Source organism: Sturnus vulgaris, chromosome 8 (genome assembly GCF_052056855.1).
Source record: "Sturnus vulgaris isolate bStuVul1 chromosome 8, bStuVul1.hap1, whole genome shotgun sequence".
In the NCBI taxonomy this organism is placed as follows: Eukaryota; Metazoa; Chordata; class Aves; order Passeriformes; family Sturnidae; genus Sturnus; species Sturnus vulgaris.
Genome location: NC_142250.1, coordinates 25416159 through 25436316, shown reverse-complemented (window position 1 = coordinate 25436316; position 20158 = coordinate 25416159). Strand labels below are relative to the sequence as shown.

The window sequence follows — 20158 nt, the reverse complement described above, 5'->3', positions numbered from 1 at the left end:
GGGGTGCTTCAGGGGCGAGCTATGGGGCAGTGCAGGCCTAGGCGTGCCGTGGGGCACTTTGAGGGTGTTTTGGAGTACTTTGGGGGTGGTTTAGGAGCACTTTAGGGGCCGTGTAGTGCAGCAGAGGCCCAGGAGCACCGTGAAGCATTTTAGGGGTGTCACGGGGAACTTTGGGGATGGTTTAGGGCAGTGTGGGGGAGCTGTAGGGCAGTGGGGCCCACGGGCACCATGGGGCAGTTCAGGGTGCTGTGGGGTTGGGATGGGTGGAAGTACCGTGGGACAGGCTTGGCGCTCTGGGGCTCAGTGGGGCAGCGGAAGGCGGGCGGGAGGGCGGGGGGTGGGCGTTGAGGGTCAAGGGGGGCAGCATCATCGAGAGAACCTCAGGATGTCGGGGGCCTGGAGAGGGGCACAGCCGGGCATGGATGGTGTCCGTCCCATATGTGCTGGGTATGTGGGGAGGGACGGGGGCTGACCCTGATTCCCCCTGCCCTGGAGTGGCCCTGCGATGCCGTCGAGGCACGGGGGGTCCCCGGGGGCCCGGAATCTTCACAGCAGCTCAGGATGGGGGAGTCTGGCCGAGAAGAGACCGAGTGTTCCCTTGCCATTTAGGGGTAGGAACGGTGGGATCCGGCAACGCTGTGTTCCGGCCGGAGTGGCTGGAGGTGACGCCACCCCAGTTGGTGACTGGTTTTACTGGGTGGCTGGAGGCCGGACTGGGAGCTCCCTCCCTCCGCGGGCGACGGTGGGACCCTCTCGGCAGGCCGGGGGGCTGGGGGGAGGGAGAAGATGGAGTCTGTTCCCTCTGCCTGCCTGGCGGGGCCCCAGCAGTGACCATGTCCCCTCCCGGCTGTGCAGGGACCCACTGTCCCCTGGGCTGTCTGTCCCTTTGACCTGCACATCCTGGGGGAGTTTCGCTGGGGTGGGGTACTGTGTCTTGGCTGGCTGGGCTGGGGGGCCATTAGATGTCCCTTTGGTGTTCCTGATCCCTGATTCCTGTTCCTCTGGCAGCAGCAGGTCCCCAGTGGCGGGCTCTTGTCCCCACTACACTTCCCGGAGTGACCGCAGCCCACCCTGGGTGCCAGGAGCAGTGCACCCGCCGCCGGGCTCCCCTGCCACCCTCAGTGCCACGCTGGCACCACCTGCCTTGTCCCTGCCGGCTAGGGGACTTGGGGAGGGAGGGGGCAGCGGGGAGAACGGGGGACGCTGCTGCCCTTCAGCCCCCTGACCCCCTCCTCTTCCTCGTCCCCGCTTCAGAGGCCGGCGGAGCCCTGTTCACGGTGCGGGGGCCCGAGAGGACCGGACGGATGGGCAGCGGCTGGCGAGGTGAGCGGAGTTGTTGAGGGGGGGTCCCCCACCTGCCCACCCAAGGGTATCACGAGCACCGTGTGAGGTCACGGTGCCTGGGAATGGCACGTGCCGGTGGGGGTGACGGTGGAGGGGGGTTGGCTCGCCGGCATCTCTCCCCTGCTCGCCCCTCCCCGGGCTCTGGCAGGCGGATTGATTTCAGGTGACAGCTCGGCGGGCGAGACCGTGCGGGCAGCACCGCCCCCCCGCCCGCTCCCTGTGCCAGCCGCAGCCATGTGCGAGATGCGATGAGGCAGCAGGGGATGGATCCGGCCCGTCGGCCGGCTCCCGTCACGCGGGCGTATGGCGTGGGTTGGGGCAGGGGGAGTCACAGCAGAGACCGGCAGAGCCCCCCCAGCTGGAGGGGGCGGGAACAAGCCTCCGAGTGTTGTGGCTGGGAAAGAGCCTGGTGCCCACCTGGCAGCTTCCCCTTTGGTGGCCCTCTCCAGGGAGCCCTATGCCCCACTGTAGATGGTTTGAGGTGGAAAGCAGCTCTGTGGGGTCACTGCTGAGGTGTGGGCTGTGGGGCAGAGGAGGTGGCTGACCCTGGTGTGTGGGGCTGTTCCCCGCTCTCCGTGAGGCTGCACTGGTAGGCGCCCATGGGGCAGACAGGCGGGCAGGCTGCCTGTGAGCCAGCTCTCTGCAGGCCTCTCGGGACTCGCCTCCAGTCCTGGCACGCTTCCCGTGGCAGGGTCACGCCAGGGCACGGCATGAGGCAGGACTGCATCGCCACTGCCCTACAATGCCACCAGCACCCCACAGCCCCTGGCAGCCCCAGGCTGCTCGATTGGGGTGCTCAGGCCAACTTGGGGGTTGCTGGTACCGCTCCTCCCAGCTAATCCTGGTTTTGTTCTGGTTCATTTGACTCCTTCTGCTCTTGGGCCAACCTTCACCTATAAGATTGTGAATGGTGACTGGGGACCTGGGGATGCCCCCGTGCCCTGAGCGGGTGGTGGGGCACTGTTATCAGTGTCCATGGCTCTCTAATGCCCTGTTTCCCTTGTCTGCAGGCTGCCCACGTGCCCCTGCCCGCCGGGGGCCCCCCCGCCATGGCCATCGTGCAGACGCTGCCAGTGCCCCTTGAGGCTGTTGCTGAGGGGGCCACACAGCTCCGCACCACCACCTGCTCACCCCCTGCCGTCATGGGCAGCGTGGGCAGCCTCCTGCCCGTCCGGCCTCGCCACGACTGCACAAGTGATGGGGACCCCTCCACTGCCTCCTTCTGCAAGCAGGAGGGGCTACTCCGGGCCACTCCTGAGGAGACTCGTGTGTCTGTGCCCGGTGTCACTCACTCCTACGCCAATGGGGGCTTCTGTGGCGACTGGCTTGATGCCTCCTCTCCTGCCAGCCCTTGTAGTGACTCAGATGATCTCCGTGACGACCAGGCACCAAGTGATCACCTTCGGGGGCCACCCCCCAAGCTTGTACCTGTCTCTGGCAAGCTGGAAGAGGTGCGAGGGGGGCAGCAGCATGGTGGGTGGGTGGGTGTGTGCTGCAGTCTTGATTTTACGACCTGTGCCACACTGGGACTGTTGGCTCAGATGTGTGAAATGGGGTCATATGGCCACACTTCTGGTGTCCCTGGGGAAGTGGCAATCCATATGCCGTTAATGTCCCCTCCATCATGCCAAGGTGTTTGGGGAGCTCACCTGGACACCCATGGAAAGGCATTGAAGTGGGTGGTGACTCTGTCTCCTTTGGGGTGTGAAGGCATCAGGGCTGGCGGCACTCACTGTAACATTCCTAGGCAGCCCTTCTTGTGGCTAATGGGTCCTCCCCAGCTCCTCACTCTCCCCTCTTTTCCTGGCAGAATGTGGAGAAGACCCTGATCCGCCCCATGGCCTTCAAGCCAGTGGTATCCAAGCTTCGGAATGCCCAGCCAGGCACGCGCCTGGGGCTCTCGGAGAGCCAGGTGAACCTCACCCACTTGCTGGGTGCTGAGAAGCCTGGCTCTCTGAGCTGCCGTGCCAGCACCCTCTCGGACTCGGGGCGCAACTCCCTCTCCAGCCTGCCCACCTATAGCACAGGCTGCAGCCAGCACCCAGAGGTGGGTGCCCTGCCGACCACCCCTCATGGCCCCCTCGACCCTCTGGGGAGCTGCCGCCCCTCCAACTCGGACAGTGGGCGCTCATCCTCCAGCAAGAGCACGGGCTCGCTGAGTGGCCGGGGCCGGCCCTCCTCAGAGAGTGGCTCCTGTGGGCGCTCTCCGCTGCCTGGCGAGGAGGCCATGCTGGTGCGGGAGCTGGAGGACAAGCTGCGGGAGAGGGAGGCCGAGCTGCGGCTCCTGCGTGACAGCCTAGATGAAAACGAGGTGGCCATCTGCCAGGTATGTCCCTGGTGTCTGCATGTCCTGTACATGTCTCCCTTCCTGGAGACAGGTGTAGACATACCCCCTGGTTGGGAGTAGGGACTCACTTTCAGGACCTATTACAGACCCTTGCAGGGGGATACTTTTTCTTTAAGTCTTTTACTGTAGGTCTGGGTATGTGGGTTTTTCCCACCAGTTGGGTGGTCCTATGTAGTCTATGGCCCATGGGACCAGTTGTACAGACTGGGGTGCCTTATCTTGGAGTGCCATTTTTTGAATGAGTCTGGGACCTGTGGGTTCTCCCTTCTTGTGATGGAGCTGGAGGAGCCCCATAGGCTCTGGGGGTGCTAACATGGGGGGCCCATCGTGCAGAAGGATAGGTGAGCACAAGGAGGTGTGTACCACCACATCTCACTCTTCCTGGACCTTTCCTCCATCTGGAGGTGTGCTGCCCCCTCCTTGTGATGCAGCTCTTGGAGATAGCAGGTGAAGTGGGAGGGTGCAGTGCTGCCCTCCCAGCACCTGTGCATCCCCTGGCCCAGGTGTTTGAGGAGAAGCAGCGTCGGTGTGAGCAGGAGCTGGAGGGGCTGCGGCAGCGCTGTGCAGCCCAGGCGCGGCAGGCGGCCCACGCAGCACATCGGGGGCAGCAGGTCCTGCAGCTCCAGGTGCTGCAGCTGCAGCAGGAGAAGAAACAGCTGCAGGAAGATTTGACCCAGTTGCTGCAGGAGCGTGAACTGCTGGAGCGTCGCTGTGCCTCCTTCCAGCGGGAGCGCACTGAGTTGGCACCCCGGCTGGAGGAGACCAAGTGGGAGGTGAGTCACCCGGCAGTGCCAGGCATGTCAGGGGACGCAGGCTGTGGCTGGGGGTTCCTGGCCGACACCTGAACCCCATCGTCCCCACAGGTGTGCCAGAAATCGGGGGAGATCTCTCTGCTGAAGCAGCAGCTGAAGGAAGCACAGGCGGAGCTGGCGCAGCGGGGCGCCGAGCTGCTGGGGCTGCGGGCTCAGCTGCGGGAGGCACGGGCGCAGCTGCAGGCGGGCGAGCGGCGGGCGCAGGGGCTGCAGGAGGCCGCCCGCCTCAAGGCGCTGGAGCTGGAGGTCTGCGCCAACGAACTGCAGCGCCGCAAGAGCGAGGCCGACCTCTTCCGCGCCAAAGCCGGCCGGCTCGAGCAGGAGGTGGTGGGGCTGCGGGAAGCTGCCCGCGGGCGATGCCCACCAGGCACTGCTGAAGGTTGCCCCCCAGCTGGTGAAGGATGCCCCTCGGCCAGCGAGGAGCCCCGGGGCAGTGTGGGGCTGCGGCGGCAGCTGGAGCGGCTTCGTGCGGAGGTGGCCCTGGAGCGGCGGCGTGGGCAGGAGCAGCGGGATGCCTTCGAGCAGGAACGCGGCACGTGGCAGGGCGAGAAGGAGCGGGTCATCCGCTACCAGAAGCAGCTGCAATACAGCTACATCCAGATGTACCGGCGCAACCGGCGACTTGAGCAGCGGCTCCAGCAGCTCCGGCTTCAGGGCGAGGACCCCTTGCCCGAGCCCTGTGACCCACCTGACCCACCCTTTGAGGAGATAACAGCCACTGAGATCTGAGATGCTGCCTGCCCTTGCCCCATGCTTGGAGGGCTGATGGGGCTTCCAGCCCCTGTGATTCTGGGAGCTGTGGGGGGCCCCTGCTCTCCCCCAGCTCTGCAAACTGCTGCCACTGTGAAGGGGCAGGGGAGACCACAGGTGCTGCCCCCTCCCCAGCATTGAGGTCTTGGGGTGAGGGTGTATCAGTGCCCACAGTGAGGGGTGCCTGTGAGATGTGGGGTCAGGTGGGTGCTGAGTCCTGGCCTTGGGGCCGCCCGGAACTGGTTTCTGCTGATCCTCTTAGCTCCTGGGGATTAGCCGCACTGGCTTCAGCCAGGGTCACCTTGGGCAGGAGGAGGGCTGACTTGTCCCCTCCCTCTCATCCCTGCTGGCACTGTCACCCAGTCACTTGGCGTGTGCCCTGTCTGCCCATGCCAGCCTCCTTCACGCCCCTTTGTGTGTTTGTCAGGGAATTCGTTTCTGTGCCATTTTAAATAACTCTATTTTTATAGGACCTACCAAAACATATCACCCTCTCCCAGCTCACACCTCACCAGTCTGTGTCCCCTCACCCCTGCCACAGGGCAGCTTGCCCTCAGTGCCTTTCCCATGCTCTTGCCCCCAGCATCTCTCTGTTTCCCCCCAAAAAAGTCCATGCCTCTGTGATGCCCAGCCTGCCAGGGGAGAGGGGCGTGGTGCTCCATGTGCCAGCTGGGGACACCCCCAGGGATGGGCAGAGGTGGGGGGCCCTTATGGGCACCCACGGGGGTCAAACCAAAGGAAAAGTCTGGCTGTGCTCAGCTGTGGCTTGGTCACCCCTGGCTCCAGGGGGGGATTTTTGTACTTTATTTCAGTCATGTCTCATTCCCAGAGCCTGGCTCATCAGTGTACCACCCGGAAACGGCGATTAAAAACAAGCCCCTGGCTGTGTTTTTTTCAGGACTCTGGGTGTCCAGAGCAGGGTCAGGGACCACCTGCCCTTCCTCTGTGTTGGGTCCTGCAGTGGGAAGCTGCTCCATGCTTTGGGGCAGGTCTGGCCCTCACACCCTCTGGCTGCACTGAGACCAGCCACATCTCGGTGCAGGAATGAGCCGTCTGGCTCCTCTGGAACACAGCATGGCTCCTCAAATAGGGGTGCAGCATCACTTCGGTGGTGGTCCAGGCACCCGCACCACCAGCTCCATGGGCTCCTTGGCTTTATTACGGTAGGCCTGGCGGATGATGTCCACGGCCCTCTGGTGCGTGACATTCTGCAGGCTCTCTCCGTCCACTGACACCAGCTCCTGCCCGGCCTGGATCCCAGAAGAGAAGGCCACAGGATGAAGTGCAGCTACTTTTGGGCTGCCGGGGACTGCTAGCAGCCCAGTGGCACCAGGGGATGGGAGTGTCTGGATGTCTGCCCACCCCTGGCATGTGGTGGGACCCCCGTACCTTGAGGATGCCACTGAGGAAGGCAGCTCCACCAGGGAAGATCTTCTCAATCTTCACCACTGGTTGTGCCCTTGATTCAATACCTCCAGAGATGCTGATGCCTGCAAGGGAGCCACCAGACTCTCACACTTGGGTAGGCTGGGAACCCCACCCATTCCCAAGCACAGCACCACCTTTCCCTGGAGAGCTGCACCTTTGTCTTGCCCTATTTTGGTAGGTCCTACAAAGATGAGGGACTGGGGCACGGACAGCTCTTCCGCCCCCCCATTCTTATTTTGGAGGAATGCTCTGGGGTTTGCCCCTTGCTAAGGGGATGCCACCCATCCCACTGATGCTGGTGCCAGAAGGGTCCTCACCCCACCCATGTGCCACCCACCCATGCGCCACCCACCCAGCGAGTGCTTCAGCTTGGAGAGGGTGACGGTGAGCAGATGATACTCTTCCTCCTCCTCTTCCTCCCTGCCAGCATCTTCAGGGCCATTGGTGGCTGTCACAGCCCTTGCCTCACCCCCTGGCCCCCCAAAGAGAGGGGCAAGAGGGGGCCATGCCTGCTGGGGCTTCCCCAGCCTTTCGGCTTCTCTGTTGGGCGCTGTCCTGGGGGATTCCTTGCGCCAGGTGGCCCGGGGGCTACGAGAGTGCCCATGCCCCTTGCCAGGGGAGGGCTCAGCCAGCAGCCAGTTGGGGGGCTGAGGGCCAAGGGTGGGCAGGGGCCGGCTGGCAGAGGCATAGGCATCCACTGGCACGTCAGGGAGTGGGGTGTAGGTGCGGGGGTGAGGCCGGCGGGGGCTGGGGGAGGCTCTTGGACGGGCTGGGCTTGCCTGCTGCTCCCCAGCTTCCTCCGGCTCTGGGGTCCCTGCTGGCTTCAGCAGGAATCCGCCCCGATAGTCTGCAATGAGAGGGGCTCAGAGATCTCCTCAAGGACCCACAACCCTGCTCCTTGTGACCCCTGCCACACCAGCCTCCCATGAGTACCCCAAAGCCCTGGGTCCTTTGCCACCTAGGGCCCCAGATCTTCCTCATCCAGGGACCCCTAGACACCCCAGTTCTCTGCAACCCGTGTCTCTCCATATCCTCCTCCCCAAGAATGCCCAAGATCCACAGACTGTGCTGCTCCCAGTCTTCCCAACACCCAGGTACACCAGATGCCTTCTTCCCTGGGAGCCCTGGCACTCAGATATCCCAGCTCCCTTTCTCCTCCGCCAAACTCCCTCCACCCTGTCCCCACTGGGCAGCCCAGTGTCCAGGCAGACCCTACAGGTGGCACTTACCAGGCACTGGTGTGATGAGGTGTCTCTTGGGGGGGACGTCGTGGTGGGCCGGGCGGAGGGCAGGTGAGCGCACTGCAGTCAGGGAGAACTCCCAGTCATTTCCTGAGCTGCACCCACCCTTGACCACTACCTGCCTCCAGTAAAGGTCCCTGGGGGGCTGGGATCTACCTGAGCGGCTCTTTAGGGCATCAAAAGCTTCCAGCTCCAGGGGCATCACCATGCTGTCAAACCTGCCCAGGTCTGTGGGGGCCACCACGCTCCTGCCAAGGCAAAAAGGTGGGGACAGGTTGTAGCAGCCTCTGAGGTGGAGTGTGATCAGGGCTGAGGAGCATGTGTGAGGCTCCACTTCAATTACACCAGGATGGGCAATATTTGAGTTCCCAGATATTTCCTAGCAGCACTTGCCTCACGTCCCGCAGCAGCAGGACCTTCTCGGGCCGGTCCAGGATGGCCAGCAGTGGCCGTACCAAATCCTCCACGCTGCCCTCGTGCAGGTACTGCGGGCACAGAAGGGGGATCAGTGGATGGATGCCTCCTCAGCCGTTCCTTGGTTTACGTCCCAGAGTCAAGCATGGGCACAGAGTGCTCACCATGCCCCTAGGATGCAGGAGTTTTCCAGGGACAAGCCCAGGGTGGCAGCGCCACCCTGTCTGTGCTCTGCCTGCACCCTGCCTTCGGTGCATACCCGGGAGCAGTGGCGGAGCACGGCTGTCACCTCATCGGGGCTGAGGAGACGTGCAGCAGTGTCCTGGATGTGCGGGAGCCGGGCTTCAGGGTCGCTACCGTTGGGCTGCAGGGTGGCGATGCCCATGGGGCCCAGGATGCTGGCACGTCGGCTTTTCTCTGGGGAAGGCACAACAGGGAGGGGTGGCCAGCGGGGCAAGGACTGCTCCAGCCAGCCCAGAGAGTTCCCCATCCCCCCAACCCCAGCAGTTCACTCCACACCAGAACGGGACAGACGCAAGCAGTGCAGGGCCAGGCGCATGCAGAGCCTGTCCCACACCCCCCCAGGCACACGGGCACCCCCGTTACCCCGCTTCAAGCTCCGGATGACAAACTTCTGCACAGCTCCTACTGCAAGGGAGATGGAGAGCGGTGAGTGCCCAGGGCAGACAGCAGCATCACTGCCCACTGTCAAAACTGCATGCTTGGGGAACCCCTCCCTCTGCCCCCTTCATGCCAGGGATGCCACAACAGGTCCATAAAAGGGGGAACAGTCCCAGGTCGAGTCTCTCTCTGCCCTGTCACCCAGGCTGATACCTCTGTCCCCATCAGAGCGCCCTGGGGACTTGGTGCGTGCCCGGCGATCGGTGCCAGGGGCCTCCTGGCTTGGGGGGGCCCAGCTCTGGCTGGTGGCACGGCCCCCCTTGAAAAAGAGGTTGACAAGGGTCTTGGAACGGTGCAATCCTGGGGGAGCCCCCCGTGCTCCTTGTCCCTCTGGTTTCTCCTTCTTCCGCTTCTCCTCTGTGGACAGAGAAGGGGGTGTTGGAGTGGAGAGGTGAGGGAATGGCAACTTAAATTTTGTCTGGGGGTAGGGAACTTTAGGGGATTGGAGGGGCTACTGGGAGACACTGACTGGAAAAGAGTCCTGTGGGGTGCAGTGGATCACCAGGTGCCTGCCATGGGGCTGGGCTTTGGGGTGCCTGGCAAGGCCCAGGGACAAAGTTGGATCTATGTGGGGTTATAGGATACCCAGAGGGCCAGGATAGGGACCAGGATGTTTGCTATTGGAAACCCAGGAGTGAGGGGCCAGGTATCCATGTGTGCCAGGGAATAAAGGATGCTTGAGTGGGGGAGAGGCTCTCTACATGCGGCAGGGCCTGAACTGTGGGACTCCCAGGGCATACAGAGTTGGAAGGGGACTTCAGCCAGGTCCCATGTGTGGGGCTTTGCCCCAGTGCCTACCAGCGACAGTGAGGTCACTCTGGGAACGTGTAATGGGCTGCCGTGGCCGGCTCAGTGCCAGCAGAAGCGATGTCTTGGGTGAGTGGGTGAAGGTCCGGCGTGGGTGGGTGCCAGGGGTCTCGCGGGTGCCCTGGCCCCGGATGGCCGTGTCCCGCAGCAGCTCGGGGGGCCGCACTGTACGCTGTGTCTCTGGCAGCCCCTCGGTGGCTGGCTCGGTCTGCATGGCCCGCTCGGCATGTTCCCGCACCCAGCCCCGTCGTGGCCCGTCCTCCGTGGAGATGGCCACATCCACGGTGCGGGCTGGGGGCACTGGGGCAGCTGCCCCCAGCCCATTCACCACCCCTGGAGCTGGTCCCGAGGAGTAGGAGGAGATGGAGGAGCTGGTTTCTGAGGTCTGAGCCAGCTGTTGCAGCTGCCCGTTGGTCACTGCAAAGGCACAGCAGGGACACCCTGTGACACACTGTGGGCCACTTAGAGCTCCATATCCCTCCCGAAGACAGCAGATGTGGGGAACCCGCAGGGCCATGGGGACCAGTGGGCTGCTGGCCATTGCATAGGGATCATCACGTCCTCTCCAAGAAACATGTAGGATACTGAGGGACCACAGGGACCACAAGGCTGCTGGCCATGGCAGGGGGCTTTTCATGCCTTCTCCAAGGATGGGGGACAGGTGGGACCTTGCAAGTCCATCAGGCCTGTGGGTATGCTAACAGTGGCACAGGGAGCTCCCTGCTCCCTCCAAGGCCTTGGGACCCCATGACATGCAGACTTTCTCCCTCCCTACAGTGATCAGACATCACACACATGGGAGTCCCAGCCCCTTGGGGCCCCAGCCCAGCGCCCCTGCCAGTACCCGCGCGGCACTGCCCTTACAGCGACTGAGCCAGCAGTACTCGGCCACCAACTCCTTGTAGGCAGGGAACCGGCCTGTCTCCTAGGCACAGGGGGAGAGGACAAGGGGGTCAGTGAGTGCTGGCTGCCCCGGCGAACTCGATCTGGTGCCAACCATGAATAATGCATCCCCCCCCTACCTGCCTGAAACCCAACCAGCCAGCAGCTGCACCAGCCCCTGGCACTGGGCTGAGCAGAGGCAGTACAAGTGAAGGGACATGACAACCCCAGCCTCATTCGAGGGTCCAGGGGGCAGGGCGTGGGTACCTTGATTGTTAGCATGATGTGGGTCTGCCCCTTGAGCACCTCCACTGCCTTGCTATGGCTTATGTCTTCAAACTTGACTCCATTGGCTGCAAGGACTTGGTCTCCCACCCGAATGCCATTTTGCTCCGCCAGTCCTCCGGAGTCCACCCTAGGGAAGCAGGGGGGGCAGGATGGGGCCAAGCCCTTGCTGGAGTTCTGCTCCTGCCCCATGACTCCACTTGGCTCAACACCCATGGTGGTAATGCCCACAGTCTTCTGAGAGTGGGGGTGCTCAGCCAGAGAGGAGAGGCTGAGCCCAGCATGGGCACAGCAGAGATTGGGGTGTCACAACCCCTTCGTGCCACGGGGGAGCCGTACTTGGAGACATAGATGCCGAGGCCGAACTCTCTGCCACCACGGATGTTGAATCCCAGGCAGTAGTCATCGGAGGTGGTGTAGAGGTGGACGATGCGCCGCAGCCCGTCCTCGGAGCCGCTCTCCGATGGTGTTGAGCCGCTTTTCTCTACTACCAGGCGCCTATTCACCACATCCACCCTGGAGCATGGGTACAGTGTAGGATGTCTCAGGCATTTGGCTGTTGTCCTCCAGCAGGATGGGACCATTGGTGGCACCCAGTGGAGGAGAGTGATGGGGATGGAGGATGTTTAGGGTGAGGTTTGCACCCACCCTACCCGCTCCAGACCTTCCTATCCCATCCTGTATGCCACCTTGGTCTCTCCCCACCTTTGCCAGAGACTTCTGATGCCACTCCACCCTGGGGGTCTCCCAGGGATCCTCCCTGTTGCCCAAAATCCCTCACCAACCTCCCTCAGCACGCCCTCCATGGGGTTGGGTTTTGGGGTCCTGGCATGGGAGATGCCCTGCTCACCACGCCGTCTTCTCCTTGGAGAACTTGATTCCTGGCACACGGCCCATCCGCCGGACCACCATGCGGAGGCGGTTGTTGCCGGTGAGGACTTTGACAGCGCTGCTCATCGTGATGTTCTCCAGACTCACACTGTTCACCTCTGTGATCTTGTCGCCAACACACAGCCCAGCCTGCTCTACAAGGGACACATGGCTCATCTGGGCACCTGACCTGGTGCTGATGCCCTGGTTTGACATTCCCTCCCTCAATGTCTCCTCAGCCTGAACTGAACCCCATGGGAACAGAGGCAGGGGTGCCTGATAATTGCACTGAGTGGCCTGTTACCTTCCTGTGGCTTGGAGATGGAGCTCAGAGTCATTGGCACACGGCTGTCTACTCCTGTGTCCTGCCCTTCACTTTGGGAAGCCTGCAAATCTCATGGCCAAAGGCATCAGGGAGCAAATGGTGGCTTCCCACCATGAAGGGTAGCATTATTGCTGTAATCCCATGTCACTGGGAGCTCCTTGAGAGAGTCTTGCTGGCATGTGCCTATCTTCACTGGTGTCCCTCACCCTGACCCTCTTACCGGCAGTGCTCCCCTCCTCCACTTTGCTGACAAAGATGCCCAACCCATGCTCAGAGCCGCCACGGACACTGAAGCCCAGTTTGCCGTCCACACTCTTCTCTACTGTGATGGCATTGATGACATCACTCTCGTTGCTGCTGGCTGTGGGGACAGGGAAGCAGATAAGTCACACACATGTTGTGTGTGAGCAATGGCAAGAGGTGTCTCTCCTGCTGAGAACACCTCCAGGCCCAGGACAGCCCTCCCTGCCCCTAGACCCAGGGAATTCAGCCATTGGGGCCCTCCTGGCCACAGGGGTGGGCAGGGGGCTGGGACACCCCACGCACCTTCGATGGGGGCATTGATGAGGATGACACGGCCCATGGGGGAGGCGGCACGGCTGCTCCGGGTGGTCCCATTGAGCAGGCGGCTCTGCTTGCTGAGGAGGTAGCGGGGAGCCAGGCTGGCTTCGCTGCTGGAGCTCCGTGACCGGCTGCCTGTCGTCATCCCCGACAGCACGGCATCCCAGTCCTGGGCCATGGTGGTGCTGGGCACTCCGGTGTCCCGGTGTCTGGCTCAGGGCTGGCTGTGTCCTCACAGGGCCAGGGCTGCCCGTCAGCCAGCAGGGGACATGGCATAGTCCAGCAGCACATGCCCGGGCTTGGGCACCGCTCTTTTTTAGCAGTGCAGTGCTGGGGGCAGCTGGCCTGGGTACTCGCTGCTGGCAAGACAAGTCCCAGGCGCAGCAGCACAGCCTGGAAGGATAAGGGGCTTCGTGACTCCGTCTCCAGCCTCATCCCTTCCCATCCTATAGTGTCCCAAGGATCAAAGTGTCACATAGCTTCTGGGTACTACCATGGGGGTGTGGGCACAGGCTGCCCTGCCCTGGGGTAAGGATGCTGGGGCGAAAAAGAGCTCTCCCTGGCAGTGTAAATCCGGAACAGGGGATGCAAAGGCGCTTTACCTAACAGCATAAATCCGGAAAGGCTCCAGAGAGGGGATATGGGGACATCAGCTTTATGCTAGAGAGCAGGATGCTTTTGGCCATCCCCCATCATCCCTGGAGCCCTTTTGAATTCCCAACGCCATGCGGCTGGAGATGGGTGCGCTAGTCCCCAAGGCAGTTCCCGCGGGGATTTTCCAGGCGTGGGTGAAACGCCACCACGGTGCCCCCCCCACTTCATTCCCCGCTCGCCCCAGCCTGACCTCAATAAATAAGTGATGGCCCCGGCTCTGGGGACACGCCGGTATCCCCGTCGCTGCCAGCCCCCTACAGCGCCCACCCATTACTTCCCGCCAGCATCAGACGCGAGTGCCCCTTCCCCGAAGGGGTGCAGGGGACCCCCTGTCGCCGTCCCTCCCTCCCCCCGCCCCGTGCCCTCCTCACCTGTCCCCATGGTGCCACCTGCGAAAGAGACACCTGGCAGCAGCACGGGGGGGAAGGCGAGGCCGGGGGGTAGCACCGCCTCCTGCCCGCCCGGCCGCAGGGATTGGCTTTCCCCGTGGGACCGGAGAGGCCATCGGGCACAGGAGCTGTCAATCGAGAGCGGCCGGGGCTGGCCTTGCAGCTGGCGGGGGAGGGGGGTCAGTCCCGTGGGTGTCCCCCCCGAGGGGGTCCGGGGGCGCGTCACCCCGCGAGGCTGCGTGTGGCGAGGGATGTGGTGTCCCCCCTGACCTCCTCCCTTAGCGCAGAGCATCCCGAGGGCACACAGGGGAAACTGAGGAACGGTCAGGGGAGGGGGGGATGTCGAGTCCCCCCGCTTCGCTCGCTCCGATGATGCGAGCCGGTATCTCCCCGTGTCCTCCTTTCCGGGGGGCATCGCCTCCAGCCCGGGCCGGCCGTGACCCCCCGGCGGGGCCCGGCGCCGCCAGCGCGAACCCGACACCGCGGCGGTTTCAGGTGATGCGCGGCGGCCGCGGGGACTGCGGGGGGGCTGCGGGCGGGCGGCGGGGGCGGGGGCCGGCGCGGGGGGGCCGCCCCGGGGCGCCTCCCCCCGACAACGCCGGGGTGAGGGGCTGGGCGGGCACGGCCGGGGTGGGGACACGCACCCACATGCACACGCACCCCATGCACCCACACGTCCACGGCATGCGTGTTCGTGCCCTTGCGCGCACTCACAGACACCCACGGAGCGCCGCACACGCGTGGCGCGGCCCCGCTCACACACGCGTGGTCCGGCGCGCACCGCCCCGCGCACGAGCCGGCGCCCACTCCCGCGGAGGCGCCGTCCCCGCGCGCTCCGGCGCAACGACCGCGACACGCGTGGACGCCAACGCGGCGCGTGCGAGCGCGGCGCTACGGACACGCGCGTGGTGCGGGCATCGAGACCCCGGGGACACGCGCGCGGCTGACACGGGGACGCGCAGAAACGCGCACGTGAACACCCACGTGCGAACACACGCGCACGCGAGCACCCGAGCGAGCACACGCGCGCGGTCACAGGCGGGCGCGTGCGCGCCCACGGGCACGCCCACGCAAGCGCGGGAGGGCCACGGGCGCCGCGTGTGGCTCGGCACGTACCGCTCCCCCCGCCGCCGGCCCCGGTCACGCGTGGTCCCCGCCGCCCCCCGCGCGCCGCCCTCCCCGGCCCGCCCCGCCCCGCCCGGCGCGGAGCCGCCCACCCGTGACGAGGTCGCACGTCAGCGCGTGCAGGGGCGGGAGTGGGGCGGTGGCGGCGGTGACGGTGACGGCCGGGATACGGCGAGGATACGGCGGGCGCTGTCCCGGGAGCCGTGAGTGCGGAGGGTGCCCCGGTTCCCTATGCACGGGGGGGTCACGCGTGGCGGGAGGGATGCTCGGCGCGGGAGGGAAGGGAGCCGAGCCCCGCTTCTCGCGGGGAAGGGCGGGTGTGGAAATAGAGCTGTGCCGGGTGTGTCGGTGCCTTGCCGGGAGGGACGTTCCTCCTTCCAGTGCCCTTCCTCACTCCGCTCTCCCGGTGCTGGCAGCAGCTGTGGCCCCTGATTAGTGGGTCCCTGTCTCCTCCTCTGTCATCGGGGTGCTCCGCTGGGATGGGGCGGTCCCTGATGGCTGGTGTGAGCGAGGTCGGGGGTTTCTCTTTGGCACATTGCAAGGTGCAGTCCCATTGCAAGATTGCACCGCCCACAAACTGCCTCATGTGCTGGGTGGGCTCAGGAGTCGCTGCTGAACTCCTTTACGAAGGGGCTTCCTGTTCACCCCTTGTCCCTCCATGCTGGGGGAACACCAGAGCTGCTGCAGCATGGATGTGGGGGGACACACAGGCACCACATCCCATATAACCCTTTCATCCCCTGCCAGAAGATGCCACCGTCCTTGCCTGCCACCATCAACATCCGGGAGCCCCGCTGGGACCAGAGCACCTTTCAGGGCAGGGCCAAGCACTTCTTCATGGTGACTGACCCCCGAAACCTGCTGCTCTCAGGGGCTACCCTGGAGGAAGCCCGACGGGTGGTGGAGGACTACAGGTACCCACTGGGAGGATGGACGTACCCTCAGCACTGCTGTCAGGCAGGAGCCATTCCCAGGAGTGGGAATAGAATTGATGCTGGCCCCTCTGGCCAAAGTCCCCAAAACTGCCTGGCTGGTCCCTAAGGCGTCTCCCAGCTTCTGCAAATGGTGGGGGGACCAGTTAGGCTATGTGTGCTGGCAGAGAGTCTTTCAACAGGTGTTACCCTTACCTGGCAGGGCAGGCACTGTACAGCCTGGGCTGACAGAGGACCAGCTTTGGCGGGCAAAGTACATCTATGACTCAGCTTTCCACCCTGATACGGGCGAAAAGATGATCCTTGTGGGACGCATGTCTGCTCAGGTCCCCATGAACATGACCATCACCGGTTGCATGTTGACCTTCTACAGGTACCTGTCCCTCCTCACCCCAGGACCGAGAGGATGCCTGGGGGATCCTCCTGGCTCTGGGGTGAGGAGGGGACATGTGTCCCGTACCCAGCTTGTACTCATGCTGTAGGAGCATGAGTGGCAATCCCCCAGTGTCTCCAGCACTCTCTGTCTGGCAGGACCACACCGGCCGTGGTGTTCTGGCAGTGGGTCAACCAGTCCTTCAATGCCATTGTCAACTACACCAACCGCAGCGGAGATGCACCCATCACCCCCAGGTAAGCATCTCTCTGACCAGGTCCTCGAGGCACCCCAAAACACCGGGGGGTGCCTTTAATAGCAGGGAGCTGTGAGATGGGACAATGAGGACCTGGTGAAGGTGGAGATGGATGCCATTGAGGCTGCCAGGGTTAGTGGTAGAGTTGAGAGAGGAACCCACGGTTCCTGGTGCTCCTGAAGGGCCTGCTGTTCCTTCCTTTGGGTGGGCAACTGGGGTGGGGAGAGCTTGGCTTACTGGTGTCACTTCCTGCTCTTTCAGCCAGTTGGGGACAGCCTATGTGAGTGCAACCACGGGGGCAGTTGTCACAGCACTGGGACTCAAATCCCTCACCAAGGTAAGGTGACCCTTGGCCATCACAACTGGGGGATGTGGACCCTCTCCATGGGATCTCCCTGAGCTCTGAGCTGAGGAGGGGATTCACCTGGAGTGGGGAAGAAAATGAAGAAAAAAGGTTTGCTGAGGTTGCCCACACAAGTCACTGCAACTGCTCTCCTCAGTGATGGCTGGTGGACGTGGCCTCTATCCAGGCCTGGCAGGGGACCTGGGACCCCCCAGACCCTTCAGTCTATGCAACTTTTACCATCTGAGAGTTGCAGGGGAGGAGAAAACATTTTTCCCCCAGTGGGGCTGGGATACCCCACAGTCTTGTAGGAAGACGGAGGCAGACCCACGGACAACCAGTTCTGCCCCCAGACCCTCTACATGATGTTCTCCTGCTTTTCCCCCCAGCACTTGCCAGCCATCATCGGCCGGTTCGTGCCTTTTGCGGCCGTGGCAGCTGCCAACTGCATCAACATCCCGCTCATGAGGCAGAGGTGAGCCCCTGGGGTGGGACAGACTTGCCTCAGGGTTCGTAGGCATCTCTATATGGGTGCAGGCAATGCGGGGTGGGGAATCAGGGACTTCCTTGCTGATCCTTAGCGTGAGGCGTTGGCTTGAAGGTACAAGCATCTGATTGCAACCCGGGGGGTTATTGGTCCCTGTACATCCCTGTTGAGGACTGCTGCCAAATGTGAATGTGGGTCCAGCTGAGACCCCCTCTGATTTATTGTGCAGCCAGTGGATGGGGTACAGGAGAATGCCAACCTCCCTTGGAGATGTGTCTCTGTCCTGTGTCCTGATCCCCTCACCATTGTTCCCTATGGCCCCCTGGCCCCCTCTGTCCCTGCAGAGAGCTCAAGCTGGGGATCCCTGTCACAGACGAGAATGGGAACCGCCTGGGTGAATCCACAGCAGCAGCCCAGAAGGCCATTTTCCAGGTGGTGGTGTCCCGCATTGGAATGGCAGTGCCGGCCATGGGTGAGTGTCTCCTCCTCCACCTATTTGCAGCTGATCCCTGGCAGCGTGGGATGGGGTCCCACTGCTGGCAGGGGGCTGTGAGCACTGGGGCTCATCTCCTTCCTCCCTGCCTCAGCCATTCCACCGGTGATCATGAACATGCTGGAGAAGAGAGCTTTCCTGAAGGTACCAGTGAACCTGGGATGGGTGGGTGGGCACAGGGACATCCATCAAGCTGGGCACATTGTTGGCACCCCTCAGGGCTGGCACCCTGTTGGGGAATAGACACCCTCCCTCCCTGACACTGACACACATCCTCTTCCTGTCCCTGGCAGCGGTACCCGTACCTGAATGCTCCCCTGCAGGTTGGCCTGGTGGGACTCTGGTAAGTCACTGTCCACCAATGGGCACAGACCAAACTTAAGGGTATGGGACAGTGCTGCTGGGAACCCTGCTTGGCAGTGGTGGGGGAGAACTGCCCCAGAGTTTCTTGGCACCCCTGGCAGATGGGATGGAATATGGGGTTCTGGGACCAGGAGTTGTTTTGCTTCATCTTGATATCTCTCAAGCCATGAGCTCCTGGTCAGCATTGCTGTTCCTCCACAGCATCAGGGGACAAACTTTGCCCCACCTCAGGAGCCAAATGCAGGGTCTGGAGCTTCTCTGTAGCCCTTTCCTGGCTGAACACCCAGCATAGCCCTGGGCTGCCTCAATGCTGCTCTAGGATCATGCCGTGGGTGGGTATTGGTGATTTATGCAGCCCAGCTTCACCTTTCTGTGTCTTTCCCTTGCAGTTTGGTGTTTGCCACCCCGTTATGCTGCGCACTCTTCCCACAGAAAAGGTACAGAGAGGCACTTTGCCTGTACGCGTTGCTCCTGTGTGGGATGGGGGTGCACTCTGACTCCCAAGAGATTCTTTTGCTTCTTCAAGCAGTCAGGGGCTTAAACCTGTGCACACACATCTCTGTGCAGAGGCAGCAGTTCAGACCCAAAGGTCTCTGCTGGGCCATGGGGACAGCATCCCCTTGGGGTGCAGCAAGTAGTTTCCAACCTGAGGCCACTGGTAGGTATACCCCCTCCATCTTCTGCATCCATGTTTCCTCTACAGCTCAATGCCTGTGAACAGCCTGGAGCCTGAAGTCCAAGATCAGATCCGGAAGAAAGATCCATGGTTGGAGACTGTCTACTTCAACAAAGGGCTTTGAGCAGGGTCCTGGGGTGGCTGAGATGTGCCCCACGGAGCTGCTGGGCCAGCGCATTGCTGAGCTTTGCCCTTTGGATCCCCTTGGGGCTGCTGCTGCTTTCCCTTGGCCATTGTGTGTCCATAGGTCCCAGGTGTTCAGCCCTGCTTCCCAGGGTGCCTGCAGCCGTGCAGCACCACATTAAACCCTGTCCCCGTGCCCTGCTCTGGGGACCTCCTGGCTGGCACCCTGGTGCACTCCTCTCTGTAGTGCACAGGGGAGTACGGACAGCAGCACCAGGGACCTTGTGAGCTGTGGTGGAGGTAAAAAAATAAGCGGGATGAGGAAGAAAATGGTGCTCCCCAGCTTTAGGAGGCAGCAGAGAATCAGCAATTGGAGGCAGAATACCTCTGCAGGCACCCTACAGTGCCCAGCAGTTCAGCAGCTGGTGCCTGGGGATGGCAGAGCAGCTTTTGGAGAAGAAAACTCCTCATACCCAAAATAGCTGGGGGTGAGTGATAATTGCACGTAGTGATTTGAACTCGGAGTGGGGCGCTCTCCCAGCCCAGGCATGTGCTCCCAGCTCACCTTCTGCTCTCCTCCGGGCTGCTCTGGGGACTTAATCTGGCTTTCTGCTGCTTCCATCCCCAGAGCAAATGGCACATTTTAATCCCAGTAGAGTCTTGATTTTTTATTCTCATTTTAATGCCATCTGCGTTCATGGCTGGGCTTCCCCTGAGGGGTTAGTCTACCCCCTCTGGAGTGCTTGCTTTCAGGTGGACCTTCTCAAATAGCTTTAAATGCACTGTGGTTTCCTCTAGATATTTTTGATATACATATCATGTACCTATGTATACACCAAACAATAAAGGCAGATTGTTTATACAAAACCAACAGCAAAGAGAAGTGTGCTGCTTGCTACTTTGTATATGGTGGAAAATACGCTATTAAGGTAAGGATGGGAGCAGGAGAGAGGGGTAGGCTGGCTTTTGGGGTGCCTCTGCACCCCCGGGCCTGGGTTCTGCTCCCTGCTTTCCAGCCTGCTGCCTTTGCAGCAGCTCTGGCTGGCCTGGCATGTGTTTAAGCTTATCCAGCTGTCAGGAGGGCTTTTTTTAGTACAGTCAGCTTTGGACCTCGCTGCTGTGCAGAGAGCTTTGCTAAGCTGCTGCCCTGGATGCTGCTGGTTTGGAGAGGCCAGAACATCACCCTGGCTCTGCCCA

The 20158-nt window shown here is 62.4% G+C and overlaps 3 protein-coding genes across 5 annotated transcripts; 2 read left to right on the top strand and 1 right to left on the bottom strand.

Moving 5' to 3' along the window:
• The first annotated feature begins 1217 nt into the window (after positions 1–1217).
• On the top strand, positions 1218–6153 carry LZTS2 (leucine zipper tumor suppressor 2). The gene is made up of 5 exons (XM_014883802.2): positions 1218–1323; positions 2355–2795; positions 3155–3670; positions 4195–4464; positions 4555–6153. Exons 2-5 carry the CDS (start codon positions 2394–2396, stop codon positions 5230–5232), a joined length of 1866 nt encoding a protein of 621 aa, XP_014739288.2. The 5' UTR covers positions 1218–1323; positions 2355–2393; the 3' UTR covers positions 5233–6153.
• On the bottom strand, positions 6014–13683 carry PDZD7 (PDZ domain containing 7). Of its 2 annotated transcripts, XM_014883747.2 has the most exons (16): positions 12733–13683; positions 12407–12547; positions 11842–12016; positions 11331–11507; positions 10974–11121; positions 10689–10749; positions 9816–10241; positions 9171–9374; positions 8943–8984; positions 8596–8753; positions 8316–8407; positions 8079–8170; positions 7911–7982; positions 7034–7528; positions 6643–6743; positions 6014–6503 (listed from the first exon to the last, which is right to left on the bottom strand). In XM_014883747.2, exons 1-16 carry the CDS (start codon positions 12923–12925, stop codon positions 6354–6356), a joined length of 2727 nt encoding a protein of 908 aa, XP_014739233.2. In that variant the 5' UTR covers positions 12926–13683; the 3' UTR covers positions 6014–6353. The 2 variants fall into 2 exon arrangements, with proteins under 2 accessions (XP_014739233.2, XP_088025386.1); XM_088169260.1 differs by lacking the exon at positions 8943–8984 and having other exon boundaries at positions 12733–13682.
• Positions 13684–13900: 217 nt separating this feature from the next.
• Positions 13901–19839, top strand: SFXN3 (sideroflexin 3). Of its 2 annotated transcripts, none has more exons than XM_088169261.1 (11): positions 13901–14285; positions 15663–15829; positions 16050–16220; positions 16379–16477; positions 16738–16813; positions 17209–17294; positions 17651–17778; positions 17894–17943; positions 18093–18142; positions 18552–18599; positions 18866–19839. In XM_088169261.1, the coding sequence occupies exons 1-11, from the start codon at positions 14130–14132 to the stop codon at positions 18960–18962; spliced, it is 1128 nt and encodes a 375-aa protein (XP_088025387.1). In that variant the 5' UTR covers positions 13901–14129; the 3' UTR covers positions 18963–19839. The 2 variants fall into 2 exon arrangements, with proteins under 2 accessions (XP_088025387.1, XP_014739315.1); XM_014883829.2 differs by lacking the exon at positions 13901–14285 and adding an exon at positions 14996–15118.
• Positions 19840–20158: the final 319 nt, after the last annotated feature.

Bases quoted from the DNA above. Each gene is read 5' to 3' on its own strand.
- LZTS2 (XM_014883802.2), top strand. From the start codon at position 2,394: ATGGCCATCGTGCAGACGCTGCCAGTGCCCCTTGAGGCTGTTGCTGAG. The intron at 2,796-3,154 runs GTGCGAGGGGGG...TTTTCCTGGCAG, and splicing joins TCTCTGGCAAGCTGGAAGAG to AATGTGGAGAAGACCCTGAT. The intron at 4,465-4,554 runs GTGAGTCACCCG...TCGTCCCCACAG, and splicing joins TGGAGGAGACCAAGTGGGAG to GTGTGCCAGAAATCGGGGGA.
- PDZD7 (XM_014883747.2), bottom strand. From the start codon at position 12,925: ATGGCCCAGGACTGGGATGCCGTGCTGTCGGGGATGACGACAGGCAGC. The intron at 8,754-8,942 runs GTAACGGGGGTG...TGCCTTCCCCAG, and splicing joins CATCCGGAGCTTGAAGCGGG to AGAAAAGCCGACGTGCCAGC. The intron at 6,744-7,033 runs GTGGGTGGCGCA...GCTCCCTTGCAG, and splicing joins CAAGCTGAAGCACTCGCTGG to GCATCAGCATCTCTGGAGGT.
- SFXN3 (XM_088169261.1), top strand. From the start codon at position 14,130: ATGTCGAGTCCCCCCGCTTCGCTCGCTCCGATGATGCGAGCCGGTATC. The intron at 16,478-16,737 runs GTAAGCATCTCT...CTGCTCTTTCAG, and splicing joins GATGCACCCATCACCCCCAG to CCAGTTGGGGACAGCCTATG. The intron at 18,143-18,551 runs GTAAGTCACTGT...TTTCCCTTGCAG, and splicing joins GTTGGCCTGGTGGGACTCTG to TTTGGTGTTTGCCACCCCGT.